Source organism: Zingiber officinale, chromosome 2B (genome assembly GCF_018446385.1).
Source record: "Zingiber officinale cultivar Zhangliang chromosome 2B, Zo_v1.1, whole genome shotgun sequence".
In the NCBI taxonomy this organism is placed as follows: Eukaryota; Viridiplantae; Streptophyta; class Magnoliopsida; order Zingiberales; family Zingiberaceae; genus Zingiber; species Zingiber officinale.
The window spans coordinates 114,109,573-114,124,464 of record NC_055989.1 but is presented as its reverse complement, the minus strand read 5'-3'; the positions used below and the strand labels follow the sequence as shown (position 1 = coordinate 114,124,464).

Here is a 14,892-nt window from a genome sequence, read left to right as displayed (position 1 = left end):
TTTTGCACAATAATCCCAAACCCATAGTATCTCCTGGGCAGCCAAAATCCTACACTCTCTTTCTCCGGCATGGGTTTGGAACAACCTCAACGATGCCTCTCGTTACCCTAGACCAGTTCCTCTCCGAATCGTCTCTTCCTTGCTTCCACGGGAGTGCTCAGCTCACCATTGTCGAAGGCGCGGCCGCGGCGAAGCCGGCCAAGACGATGTACTTGGCCGAGAAGCCCCGCGGCATCGATTTCTACAACAACAGCGGCTTGACGCCGCCGCCCCAGCCCCAGCAGCAGCAGATGATTTTGGGCGATAGCAGTGGCGATGATCATGAGGTCAAGGCGCCGAAGAAGCGCGCGGAGACGTGGATCCAGGAGGAGATGAGGAGCCTCATCGCGTTCCGCCGGGAGATCGATGGGCTCTTCAATACCTCCAAGTCGAATAAACACCTGTGGGAGAAGATCTCCGCCAAGATGCGGGAGAAAGGCTTCGACAGGTCGCCGACGATGTGCACGGATAAGTGGAGGAACTTGCTAAAGGAGTTTAAGAAGGCGAAGCACCAGTCGAAAGGGAGCGGGTCGGCCAAGATGTCATACTACAAGGAGTTGGATGAGTTGCTCAAAGAGAGAAGCAAGAAAGCCAGCTTCAAGAGCTCTTCGGTGTCAAAGGTTGACACATACATTCAGTTTCCTGATAAAGGTGCCTTTTTCTTGTTGTTACATCCTGAATCTCTACTTGTCTTCTGTTTAAGTTGTTCATGACTTCACAATCTCGAATTAACATTTAATTCTGTTTAAGTTGTTTACATCCTTACAATCTGGAGTTAGCATCTACTTATGTTTTAAGTTGTCCGCAAGTTCACAAGCTGGAATTAGCATTTGAATCCATTTAGTTTTATTTCATTTGAATCATTTGACGTTTTACTTATCCTTTTGTTTTAAATTAGAAATTATGTCACTCTCTCCATTTAACTCACATTAATGCTTCACAATTCCCAAACTAAGTTTTGAAAAGTTCTTTTTTCATGGCACAATATGGTGATTGATACATTCAATAAAACAGTGTTGTGGTCCATATTTTTTTGATAAGATTCACAGTTGTTAGGAAAATTACTTTATATCTATCAATGAGGTACAGGTACGGTTTGATGTAAGTCAATTTTTCGCGTCTCATTTTTTTCTACTTTTTCGGGATTTCCAGAAAACAAAATGTATTCTACAATGCCATCATAACCATCTTTTGTCTCTCATTTCTTGGACTTTTTCAGCATTGTAAAAACAATTCAAACATATAATGGCATCATAATCATCACTTGCCTCTTTGTTATTTAATTTTCATAGGAAAACATTTTTTTTGGTTTACTTTGTTAGGAATTTATAATAGGTTTTTTTTTGAATTTCTCAGTATTGGAAGTAATCCCATGATGTTATGCTTAACTATGCCTGACTTTTCTGTTTACATTGTTTATCTATTAGTTGTTTTTGCATTCTAAATGTCAATTTTCTTAATTCCCTTGATTAAACAGTGTGCTACACCTTATTTTCCCAGTTTCGTGAATTTATGTATTCTTTGTTCATTTAAATTAAGAAACATAATGGTACTAAATTCTTAGAATCAAATCATGATTACTCAAGTCACAAGGAGAAACTCAATATTTTACTGTTGTGCACCCTCTATTGTTACAAGACTAGCAATATAAGGGATATATAGTGACATTCTAAACAATTAAGGTTAAACACAAGTGATAAAGTAAATAAGATGAAGTATTTTATTCTTTACATTACTTTATATTGTTTAATGATGATTTTTTTGCTATTTCAAAATCATAATTTAATCCGTCAATGTGTATTCTAGCCGGGAGGAATCCACTTAATGCTAGAGTGACCACTAAGGAGAGATTTCCTTGTCAGCACCTATTTCCTAATTATCCTAAAACTATTATGGCTAGTAATTTTATTCATGCAACTCATTATTATTTGGTTGTAACCACCTTGCCCACTTACTATTTGCTTAAGCTGCTGCCCTCGGGGCTGCGGTGCAGCGGAAGGGCGTCGATTTATCACTTAGACACCCACGGTTCGATTTCGAGCTAAGACGCATTTGTAGGGATTTTTCTTCCAAATGGGGCACGCAACCACGGGATGTTGGGCTTCTGGGCTGCTCGCCGCGAGCGCTTCCCGATTTATCCTACAGTTGGTGGGAAACTTCCGTGGCCCCGGGCAGGTCGTCCCAGGTTCGGTGTTACTTGGTTCAATATTTTTTTTTTAAATTTTGTTAAGCCGCTACACGACAATGCTTTGCAATCATTTGAATTTTATGTTCGCTCAAGATAAAGGTTATTTCTTCTTTTTATTCTTGTGTTGGATGACTTACTGATTTGTTTTTAGTTGCATTACAGTTGATCCTTTAGTTGTTTATTCTTTAACTATCCTGCACAAATTGGGTCTAGTAGTTTTTGTTGTCTGCTCATAATAAAAGCTCTCTCTTTTTTTTATTTATTGAATGTGTTGCATAAGTTATTTTTTAGTCAATACATTTATGTTTGGGATTACCTGATTGAGTTCTGTACAATTCTTTAGGATGCACGATTATTTAATGGTCAGGAATCATGAACAGATTACTTTGATGGATTTACCTTTATGACCTTGTTGCTTTATCTTCTCAGTTCTCGTCATTTGTCACATTCATACATGTTCTTGTAGGTCTTGAAGATGTAAACACTCCATTTGGATCTGTGGAAGGTATTATCATGTCATTCTAAACTATGCTTTATCCATTTTCCTTTATATGGTCATTGCTTCATGAAATAGTTAGCTCCATGTCATCATTGCATGGATGGACTTTGAAATCTTTGTGTGAATGTTTTTTTTTCTATTTTCAAACTTAGAGAGTGTTTGGTTTCTATTTTCATTTTCAGAAAAACGCACGTTTTTTCCTTTTCTTAGAAAATGACTTGTATGTATTCTCTATTTTCCCATAAAATGATATCTCCGTTTCTAGAAAACAAATGTGGAAATTGCCAGCCAAACAATATTTTCTATTTTCTCATAAAATGAAAATAGAAAATTTACAAACCAAACGCTGCCTTAATTTATATTAAATCTCTAACTCATATTTTCAGTTGATCAAGCTCTTGTATTATATTTTATCTAGCATAATATACTGATGTTTGAATAATCTAATTTTTGGATTTGCAAAATAAAACGGGGGGTGGTGCTGACACATGAATTCATAACAATCCCAGGTAGTTTTTTTTTAAGAAAAAAGATAAGTGGTAAGAGAATCTCTTACTGTGATAGCATATATACATATTTTTGTATCTAGTTGTAAGTCTGGCCTAATACAATCCCAGTTAGGTTAGGGAGGGATCATAACATTCTCATGTTTGTTCCACATGTTCAAGAATCTCACTCTCCCATGAGGAAAACAATTTCCCAGCGTAAATGTTTCATGTTATTATCATCTAGTAGAGATCTTTAGTTAAAGCAGAATAATCCTTCATAACTTCGTAAATAGTACATTGTCTAAAGTTAAAACGTAAGTATTTTACTGTCATATCAAAATATAGGTTATACTTCATGTATTTATAGCCTTTAACATTAGTAATTATGTTTAAGATGTAGGTGTAAGGCTAGGTTGTTATCTTTCCTATTACGATCACTCTCCTTCATTCTAGAATATAAGTATTTATTGTGGCTAGCTTGTTATTTTTAAACATAAATCGTAGTAGTAGGAGACATGATAAAAATGCCAATAATTTGTTCTCCAAAAGAAGGTATGCCATGCTTCTTTTATAAGATATAACTATATATCATAGATGAAGTGGCAGTCTACCTGTTAATTGATTCATGGAACATTAGATTGTTTACAATATAAATGCGTTCTCAATTGTCATAATGCATATTCATTGGTTCAATACTACCAAAATTGAGATCTTCAAAGAAAATGAATCTACATTGTCTACCAAGTTATGTGAGCTATTGCACTATATTCTGTTCCAAGTTTCATCATACAACAAATTGCTTCTTGCCTTTTCAATTATTAAGTTACTAGGTTGCCTTTGATATATGTATAAAATCTTGAAGTGGATACTTTATTAATAATCAACCTAGTATAATTAAATCATAATAGACACCACTATTTAGATGTCCATACTTATAAGGTAAATCATTTCTTTAATGCATTTTGATATTGCAGAATGCTTAACGCTACTATCCAGTAACACTTCTTGGCTTTTTGATAGCTTGACTTATGTTTGGCATTGTATACAAGATGAGTCTTTGCACCTCTTTAATTACAAGAACAATTATTAAATTCAGTGCTGTATGATCACATATTATGCAATATTGCAATTTCTGTAAGTTTTAATCTAAGCATACTGATTTCTTGCAAGAGATTCATTTAATATTTCTCTTTATATAAAAGATGTTTTTTGAGAGCCATAGGAGACTTCCTTCCCAACTCCTTAACAATAAATTTGATGTTGACCTATTTTAATTTGTAAATATGTATGGTACCTTGTGTAAGTGTAAGCCTTAAGAGTCAATCAAGAGTTGATTGACTTAGGATATATTGTATCATATTTATCAATAAAAGACAATGTTATGGTTATTATATTTACTTCAGATCTGTGCCAGATGAATGAGTATAATAATATCGTAGGGTAGTAGGTTCTAGTCTATAGCATATCAATTGGTTGAATTGATAGTGAGAAATTGTAGACATATATAGAACACTACTCTTAACTATTCTTAATATACAAGGACAATATTAATACGTTGAGATTAACATGTAGTTGTTGACTTAATCTCATAAGTCACCTGTAACAAGGTGGACTATAAAGTCGATCATTGGGTATGCAATAAGTTATGCGGAGGGATGCGAGTGATGTAGATGAGATCTATCCCTTCCATATGACGAAAGTGGTATCTATGAGCCCCTTGATTAAGTAGGACTACTAAAATGCATGACCATGATCAAATAAATCAATATGAGATATTGAGCTCATTTGGTTAAGTGAGTCTATTTGGAGATCAAGAAATACAAAGATTGATAGAGGATGACACGATCTATACCTTATTGATCAATCTAGATATCGAGGATAGAAGGAACAAGTTATACAATATAATAGACACAAAAAGGTTAGGTCGGATCTCGACATTCTCGTCACTTAGGTAGCAATGATGCATTGCTAGATGCCTCTCATTGCTTATGTATCTAAAATGTTGTTTTTGAGACATTGCCAACGCTACGAGAGTATATTGGGTCACACACAAAGAACATGTTGGTTTGGAGATGGGTATATTTTAGTTTAACTAAAATATGATGGACTCTAAGATTATAGGGTTAAATCTAATCTGAATTTGACTCATTGAGTTAGACTCAAATGAATACGGATTAGACTCATTGGGTTATTGACTTATTGGGTAATGGTTAATCCAATATACTAAATCCAATCCATTAATAAGATTAATAAAGATTAATGGAGATTAATTCATCATTAATGGAAGAACACCAAATGGCAAAACTCTTGGTTTTCATTGGATGAATATAAAAAGACCCTTTTGAGTCAAATTTTGTGAGACTCTTGATCTTCTTCCTCTTCCTCTCTTGGTCGAATCACTAAAGTGGCTAGCACAACGAAGGTGGTTCTTCTCCGAAGGCTGAGTTTGTGAGATGAACGAAGGATGTATTCGTGTGGATTTCGAAGAGGCATGACCACTTTGATTGTGCTGAGATCAGACAAATCAAAGTTGTTTTCGGGATTGTACCGTTCACACAACAAAGGTAACTATTCTATTTTGATAGAGTAGAATAACATATATATAGTATTCGCTTGGATCTTTGGAGGGATCATTTTTCCGCTGCGTATGTCCTTGTTTTCGCAAAAGATCCCTACACCTTGCATATAGCTTTATGTTATAAGAATATCATTGTCTCTATATAAAAGCAAAATGTTAAAGCTTCTCCTTGTATTGTCATATCACCATAATTTTTATGTAATTTTGTAGTTTACCTATTCAATTTGGAAACATCCACTATTACTTTTCTTATTTTAAGTCTTTAACCGGGTGGAAAATTATAAATTAAATTAATAATTCTTAATTTTAATTATTAATTGCAATAGTGTTAATAAGTTAAATGATTCTGTATTTATTTAAGTGATTTCTTAACATGGTTATTTTATATATATCAAGATTGATTTCTGCCCCCAATATATATATATATATATATATATATATATATATATGTTATTGTTCAACTAATCTAATAATTTTATATATAGCAATACAAATGTGATATATTATTTAAATTTGTGAAAAGGTAATCTAATAATTCTATTTATAGTGATATAATTATAATATATTTTTATAATGCAAGTATTTTAGAATAAATAGAGTCCTTTAAAAATATATATTAATAATTTGATTACCATAATAATTGTGTGTCAACCCTGATAAGAGTTAGTTTAAATTAAAATATAATATTATGAATGGATTAAATTTGATAAAATTAGTGGCGTTTGCTAATTTAGGGCATTGTATGTTGACGCAATTGTACACTACTGTGCTGACACAATTTTAGCACTTATTTATTTTAAAATATAGGTCTCTACCAATTTTAAAAAATATCTCCATTAACATTTGGGAGCAATAGGTTACAAATTGTTGCAGGCGTCATCTTGATCACCTTGTTAATACCAAAATGAATGGTGTATCAGATGAGGGCATCAGTTCTTGTAGCATTTTTGTGAGATCAATTTGACAATCTTTCAAGATCTAAATTAAATAATTTTCCCTGGATATAAACTACTGGAATTGATTTCTCCACCTGTATTTTAATATATCTTGGTTCACCATTGGAAGGTAGACCGACGTCACTAGAATTAGAATTGGAACAGGCAGGATAATGTTGGAACGGAATGCTTGACTATTTCTGGCACTGGAGATGACTCCAAGGATTATTTGTCCTTCCCTCAACAGGTGCTTTGTTGACACCCAATATTAATAAATCAGAAGTTTCCTCATTTGGTTGGACTCCCTTAAAAGTCATTTCATTCAACAGAAGTATTACATTTCATCATAGTTATGGATGGGATAACATAACTTCTGTTCATATTCTTGGAAACTACCCCCCTCTCACATTGCTGTACATATAGTACATTGACACACAGGCAATAAAGATAAGACATGGACTTCAATCTCGTACCTTTATTGCATGTTCACTTAGCCATTGAACTTTTATCCTCAGCCAATACTTCATTGTGGTGTGCTGGTATCATAGTGGCAGCTCACAATTAGAGCAATCACTCAGGCCAGACGATGTGTTGACTGAAAACAAATTGATAAATGGTTAGATTAGGTTTTTTGTGACTACATTTGCCAGGTCGTTTGATAAACTGGATTTGTGAATCTATTATGTGTTTTTATCAGAAATACGAAACTTTATCTTTGTGTACGAGGTTTTTTTTTTCAATGCCAGATTTAGGATCTCTTGAGTCCAGCAATCTTTGCCTTGCATGTGTAGGGAGGGGTGTATCCTTGGGACTGGTTACATTGATTTGATTAGCCTTTTCTATCTTTCATGGTTCTGGGTGTTTAGCTGCTGAATTTTACACCCAAACTAGATATTTTCCCAAGCTACTTTGTTGCTTAATAATTTATGATTCATGTAAAGAGAAAATGTGCTATCGGTTATCTTTCTTGTTAGAATATGTCCTTGTAAAATAGCCCTTTAAATTTTCTTATTATATTTGATTGTGATAAGCTTACACATCATCTTATTGATCAAAATTGAATGTTTACCACTTGTGCCAGATTAGATTTTCTAATTCGAGTTTGTAGCAATAAAGTATATAAGATTGAGTTATTATCTAACAGGTGGTAGGTCACCACTAAACCTTGACAGAACATTAGAGCATGACAGACATCCACTTGCTATAACAACAGCTGATGCTGTTGCTGCCAATAGTGTTCCCCCATGGAACTGGAGAGATGCATCTGTGAATGGTAATGAACTTTTTATCGATATTAGAAGTATCTTCTTGGATATTCATTGATTCCATCTTGGACATGGAATATCACACGTACTATTCAACTCAAAATGTTTCATTTGTGTTGCTAACCTAAACGTATAGTATTATCATATAAAAAAGGGTCTTGTTTTTGAAATACTGCTACTCTCCTTCTGATGACATGATTAGTTTGTCAATTTTATACTATGCAGATAATAGTGCCTCTTATGTTGGAAGAGTCATTTTAGTCAAATGGGGTGATTTCTCGAGAAAAATTGGCATTGACGGCACTGCAGAGGCGATTAAGGAAGCCATCAAGTCTGCATTTGGTTTAAGAACAAAAAGGGCTTTTTGGTTAGAAGATGAAGACAATGTGGTTCGCAGCTTTGACAGAGAAATGCCTCTTGGTTCCTATACTCTTCATCTTTATGAAGGTAATGATAATATGCTTTTATGACTATATATCTAAAACTGCACCTTTTGTGATAATAATACTTTCATTTGTCATCTGTTCTTAAATTTTGGACTGCTAAATCTTATCATTTATGTGTTTCATAGTTTCTATAAGAACTTGTGTTTGATTAAATGTAATTTTTGTACTTAACAAAACCTTATTGCACAAAAAGTGGATACACAATTGTTTTTTTACTTGGAGGAAGTATACACAATTATGAATGGAATACAAGTCTAATGACAAATAATGTTTCTTTGGCCGTCCACTTGGATGCAATTGCGGCAATAAATTGAAACAATGCTATGAAAGCAAGAAATAAAAAGCTGCAATTCTGATACACTACAAAATTTAATATTACATCTTTATCTCTAAATGTAATTATAGATTAATATGCGATTATTGTGATCATTATTGGTCTTGTAATGAGTGCGCTTATTATCTCTCCTTTATTGTTCTGACAATTTGATACAGATTCATGCACTTGATGAATGATTTTATTTTGTCCCATGATGCTTAATAATGAATGCAAAACAGTCATTCCTGCCGATGCTGGGGCCTAAGCCTTGATAAAAAATATTGAGGGCTGTGTTAGATTGTTAGTCAACGTTAAACACAAGCAAATGTTCTATAAATGAATCTATCAAATTGTTGTACTAATATTGGGTTATTATTCCTCGAAAAGATAGATTGCATTGCCGGATTCGACTGGGATGTCTCGGCAAAGACTACTACATCTTCATGAGAAATTGAGTGTATTTTAAATATGCAAGAGTTTTCATATGGTTGGATAAAAACAAACATTTTTTTAGGAATACCAATTGTTTTAGATTTGAAACATGAAACATGAAACATAGGAACACACTGGTAAACAATGGAGGTACTAGATACGAGTAGGAGAAAAATTAATATTTTATATTTATGAGAGATAAAATAAGTAGGAGAGAAGGAAAAATGTTAAAGAACTTAAATTTTAAGCTATGGTAGGAAGGAATAAAATAAGAAATGAAATAGGTACTGCAATAGATAGTTTGTTAAATGAAGTAGTAAGAGTAGTTAAAAGGGTAAGATTATAACTCTCAAGATAGTAGTGACAAAAAATTTATTAATGTAATTAACATATATTGGAGCAAAAGGTAATATCGCTCACCCCAAGCGGCCTAGTATCGTTAGTCCCACAACAAGATACATGCAGATAAATCATGGGAGATATTTTGCCCTAGTGCAACGATCCTTTGCATGGGAGGTCAGACACCCAACGAGGCATTTTGTACCTCTGAGAATTGACACCAAAACTTATTGGAGCAAACTCCCATGCAGGTACCAACTATGCCAACTCGTGGGGACAATGTAATTAACAAATATGTACCTTAAGTAAGATTAGATGAGACATTAAATATAGGTTTTAGGAAGACCTAGATGAGGTAGTATAAAAAATTCTGCTAAACGAAATGATTTTAATAGAAGATCTAAATGAGTATGTAGGAAAAAGAAATGAGGAATATGATAGGGTGCATAAAGATATGATTTTGGCATGTAGGAGTAAGAAATGAGGAATATGTTAGGGTGCATGGGGTTATGGTTTTGAAATAAGAAATGAAAGAGGAAAAATTATATTGGATTTTTTGCGATAGCATATGAACTTATAATAACTAGCTGGCCCCACCTAGTGGGATAAAGTTTGGTTGTTGTATATGAGCGTATAATAACTAATATATTTTTCAAAAAAAGAGAAGAACACTTGGTTATGTTTAAAAGTGTGAACAATAAATCACAAATTGATTTTCTTATAGTTAGGAAAAAGGATAAAAAATTTTGTAAAGATTGTAAGGTTATCCCTACCCAACATAGGTTATAAATGTTGGATATGCGTCTCAAATATAATATCAATAGAAGAAAAACATGCATGACTTTTAGAATCAAGTGGTGGAATTTAAAGGATGAGAAACAAAGTATATTTAAGGAGAGAGTAAAGTACAAGTATTAAGAGAAAGACATGATGACTCAAATACGATATAGGATAAGATGACATTAAAGTTAAAAATGGTAGCTAAGAGTGTATTCGGTGAGTCAAAAGGATGTGTATCATCAAGTAAAGAATCTTAATGATAGAACAAAAAAGTACAAGAGAAAGTGAAGGTTAAATGGACAACCTACAAGGTATTATTCACTTGTAAGAATGAAGAAAACCGAAAAAAATATATAGAGTCAAGAAAGAGGTAAAGAAAGCGGTGAGTGAAGCTAAGAATGAAATTTTTGAATGCTTGTATGTATATAAAAAAAGGGGAAAGGGACATCCATAAAATAGCTAAAGCAAGTTTAAAGATGGATGTAATAGGGTATTAGTGAATGATAAGGAAATAAAAGATCGATGTAAGAGGTATTTTCATAAACTTTTTAATGAAGGTTTATGTGACGAACTTAACTATTTAAGTAGGTTATAGGAGTATATAAATTTAAATTTTATTTATAGAATTCAAACTTCAGAAGTAGAATAAATTTTAAATGTGGCGCACAATGGAAAAATAATTAGACCAGATGATATTCTGATAGAGGTATGGAAGTGCTTGGGGAAATAAAGTATTGAATGATTTACAAAGTTATTCAACCGGATATTAAAAACGAAAAAAATATATGATCCAGTAATTACTCTAGTCTCCCTATATAAAAACAAAGGAAATCTATAAAATTGTATGAATTTTAGGAGTATTAAGCTAATGAATCATATCATGAAATTTTGAGAAAAGAGCAATAGAAAAAAAACTAAGGAAGGTGACCGTGGTAATTGAAATCAATTTGCATTGGTCAACGATAAAAGTTATACATCTTCTAACCAATTGAAAAATATTGGAAATAAAAGCAAGACTTACACATGATATTTGTTGACCTAGAAAAAATTTATGATAGAATCTGAGGGAAATTATGTGGAGAATTCTTGAAAAAAAGGTGTTAACATAGCGTATATTAAAATAATTAAGGATAAGTATGAGGATGTAATTACAAGATTAAAGATTCCAAATAGATTAATCGAAGCATTTTCTACGAAGATAGGTTACGTCAAGGATCAACTCTAAGTCATATTTTTTTTACACTAATCATAGATGAACTTACTAGATACATCTAAGACACGTTACCATGATGCATGTTGTTTTTTGCCCCCACGGGCTGGATCAGCTGGTTAGGTGCCTGCAGCTTGCCAATGAAGTCGTGGGGTCGAAGGTCGCCAGTTGCACTCGGGGATAAAACCCTGGTTTGCTGCACCAAAAATTCCTTCGACCCCCAGTCACCTATCCTGCCCAGCATTAATCGTGATTTACTCCCTCTGGAATCTTGTGGGGCCGGGGCCAGGGGGCCGCTAGGGTGGCAGTTCCACCTTTTGCCAATGTTGTTTGTAATGTTAATTGTTTTTTTAGATGCGACACGTAAAGAAGTAAATGCTAAATTTGAATCTTAGTGGGAAATACTAGAAATGAAAGCTTTAGGTCTTGTAGTGTAAAGATAGAATATATGGAATTTAAATTTAAAAATATTAGACGTAATAATATAATTGTTAAGATTAGAGATGACGAGTTATCTATAAGTTTTACGTATTTATTATCGTTTTTACAACGGGATGAAGGGGTTGAGAGAGTTGTCTTACCTAGAATATAAGTAGGATGGTTGAAATGAAAGAAAGCGTCATGTGTTTTTTGTGATCGTAAAGTATTTCTAAAAACTTAAAAGGAAGGTCTATAAAATGACGGTTACATATGTTATGCTGTATGAAGTTAAATATTGGACTATGACTCAAGTACCATAAGATGAGAGTCATAGAGATGAGGATACTAAGGTGGATGCGTGGAGATACGAGGATGGACAAGATAAAAAATGAGGACATTAAAAATCGGGAATGCATCTATTGAGAGAAAACTCCTAGAGACACATTTAAAATAGTATGAACATCTACTTAGATGATTGATAAATGCTCTAGTTAGATGATGTAAAATTATGACAAATACTTAGCTAGTAAAGATAAAACAAGATAAAATTTATTTAAATATTGTTCAATGGTCTAAAATGATCTATATAGCTGATCCCATCTAATGTGATAAAGTTTATTGTTGTATGCTTGATAAGGCATGCGATGATATTATTATAATTTACATTTGATGTGTCTTTTTTCCTATTTCTGGTAATCCATTCTTCAGCATCAGCATTCTTATCAATTCAAATGAACTTGTCTAAATTTGATGTGTTTATTTCGACTGATAGTAAAGTTCATTGCATCTTCAGTTTGCTCTTTTTCCCCCCTGCTTATGAAACTCTAATTTTTGCAGGTGTAACCATAAAAGTTTGTATTTATGATGACACGGATCATATACCAGTTCGTACTGAAGAAAAGACACTGTACACAGAGGACGGTTTCCATGATTTCCTTTCTCACCGTGGATGGACCGGCCTTAGAGAGTTAAGCAGCTTTAAAAATGTCGATTCTCTTGATGAACTGCACCCAGGTGCTGTGTACCAGGGAGTTAGATTGCTTAGCGATTAGTTAGCTGTAAAGTTCTTAAAAGTGTGAGATTGCATGGTGTGTTTGTGTATAAGTACTAAGAATTTTATATTATTTGACTCATTCGGTTCATTAGAGCTCTCTTAATTTCCATCGTCCCCTCTCCTTTTGGATGATAAAGAAACCAAAAATAATCAATTGGCAATTCATTAGCTCCTGACAGAAGACAATATTATCACATTTCAGCACAAACAAATCTCATCCAAAGAGCAGACAGACCAGATTTGAAACCCCATTAAAGCATAAATCTCACAGCCAACAAGCACCATGGAGCAAGACAATGCTGTGCTACAACAACAATAACCATCAGACACTCCCGCACATAAGAGTGAATGAATCATTCACAAGCACGATATAATACCGCTAATCCTGCTCATCATTCTTATAAGAAACCAGCGTGTCGACTTTATGAATCTGCATTAAGTAGTCATGTCGACAAAGGCAAACATTAGAACAAGCCAGAAGAAACAGAACAGATCAAAAACACAATCCTACCTTGGTATCAAAGGAATGCAGCTTCACCATCTGCGGGTTCTCGATCAACTTTGCATCACTCTCAATCCAAGAGAATGGAATGGCCACGTCCATATCAGTGTAGGCCAACACATCGAAAACACCTTCAGGAGTAACACAAGCAGAACCAGTAAAACAACTAACTGTGCCAAGAAACTAAGAGCAAATTGAGCACCCACAAGGTTCGTCGAGGCACGGCAGGTACGTGATCGACGATGCAATCTGACGCATGATTGCTTGGATCTCCCTCATAATCTCTTTATCGCTCTTCTCCTTGATCAGCCTGATATCAAAACAAATTTTTTTTTTTTTTTGATCAAACAAAGAACCATTGTAGATTGGTTATGATTATTATGCTTTTTACCCTTTCTCCACAACCTCAGCATCGGTCTGGATGCTGAAATTCCATCTCTCCAGTACCTCCATGGTGGTCCTGCTCATGATCACGAGTACCACCCGTTGGAGCTTTCCGGCCTCCATCCATTCTTGCGAAGCGTTTAGATGGAAGGGGTAAGAAGGAAGATCAAACAAGCAAAGAACTTTGAGATGTGTACCTGTCAATTGAGATGTTAAGCCTGCGAGGAAGGATTTGACGCCCTCATCTTGCGTGAGCAGCATCGGCAGCCCGTACTTCTTCACCTTGACGAAGCTCTCTTCCGGATAAATTCCTCGGTTGTAGAGGATGCTGCGGATTCGGCCATTTAGGGTTCCAAATCCGAGTCAAGAAACCCAATCGAACAACGCAAGCGCAAAAAAAGAACGGAACTCGGGGCAAAAAAGATCCTCACCTATTAGCGGCATACCCTGCGGGCCATCGATCAAGATCAAAACAGAAAAAAAAAGAATGAGATCGAGAGTGGGAAGGAAGGATGGAGAGAGAGGCGTGGGCGTTACCGAAGAACTCGCAGACGATGGCGGCGGAGCCGCGGAGAGTGATGATGTCCTTGGAGGCGGTTCTCGATCCCATCTCGCTGGTTGCTGAAGGACGATTGTGGTTGAAGAAGAGATCGGCGGCTTCGAGGGCGAGAGGAATCCGGCGGACAAGAAGGGGCGAGTTAACGGCTAGTTGCCCCTTTTGCGGGGCATTTATAAAAACAAATCTACATTTGCGAAGTTGCAACGGTCGGAAGGGGTGACTTCGACAACTTGGTGGGTGGCTTTTCCTTTTTGTACATGGGGTTTTTTAGTGTCAAAAAAATATAAAAAAAATGCTCTTCTTTTAAAATTATCAAAATAGTATCTTACGGATATTTGTCACTTAAAATATCTGTTTGTGTTTCACTTTCGGATTACTATCAATAATTTCGCAAGTTATTGAATTTTTAAAAGGTACATCTAATTATCATTTTACCTCTCCGGCTAATCCATTATCTT

General features: G+C 34.6%; 2 protein-coding genes across 2 annotated transcripts; one reads left to right on the top strand and one right to left on the bottom strand.

Annotated features, from left to right (window-relative positions):
• Nucleotides 1–13,096, top strand: LOC122046849 (trihelix transcription factor GT-1-like). The gene is made up of 5 exons (XM_042607753.1): nt 1–690; nt 2,694–2,732; nt 7,872–8,000; nt 8,218–8,439; nt 12,773–13,096. The coding sequence occupies exons 1-5, from the start codon at nt 93–95 to the stop codon at nt 12,985–12,987; spliced, it is 1,203 nt and encodes a 400-aa protein (XP_042463687.1). The 5' UTR covers nt 1–92; the 3' UTR covers nt 12,988–13,096.
• A 63-nt stretch (nt 13,097–13,159) lies between these two features.
• LOC122046850 (mitotic spindle checkpoint protein MAD2) lies at nt 13,160–14,587 on the bottom strand. The gene is made up of 7 exons (XM_042607754.1): nt 14,413–14,587; nt 14,307–14,322; nt 14,073–14,203; nt 13,883–14,003; nt 13,698–13,801; nt 13,501–13,622; nt 13,160–13,419 (listed from the first exon to the last, which is right to left on the bottom strand). Exons 1-7 carry the CDS (start codon nt 14,483–14,485, stop codon nt 13,369–13,371), a joined length of 618 nt encoding a protein of 205 aa, XP_042463688.1. The 5' UTR covers nt 14,486–14,587; the 3' UTR covers nt 13,160–13,368.
• Nucleotides 14,588–14,892: the final 305 nt, after the last annotated feature.

What these genes read in the sequence shown, in the direction of transcription:
- LOC122046849 (XM_042607753.1), top strand. Translation starts at nt 93, where the DNA reads ATGCCTCTCGTTACCCTAGACCAGTTCCTCTCCGAATCGTCTCTTCCT. An exon ending in TCCATTTGGATCTGTGGAAG is followed by an intron (nt 2,733 to 7,871) that starts GTATTATCATGT and finishes ATTATCTAACAG; the next exon opens with GTGGTAGGTCACCACTAAAC. An exon ending in GAGAGATGCATCTGTGAATG is followed by an intron (nt 8,001 to 8,217) that starts GTAATGAACTTT and finishes TATACTATGCAG; the next exon opens with ATAATAGTGCCTCTTATGTT.
- LOC122046850 (XM_042607754.1), bottom strand. Translation starts at nt 14,485, where the DNA reads ATGGGATCGAGAACCGCCTCCAAGGACATCATCACTCTCCGCGGCTCC. An exon ending in GCCGTGCCTCGACGAACCTT is followed by an intron (nt 13,623 to 13,697) that starts GTGGGTGCTCAA and finishes TTACTCCTGAAG; the next exon opens with GTGTTTTCGATGTGTTGGCC. An exon ending in TGCATTCCTTTGATACCAAG is followed by an intron (nt 13,420 to 13,500) that starts GTAGGATTGTGT and finishes TACTTAATGCAG; the next exon opens with ATTCATAAAGTCGACACGCT.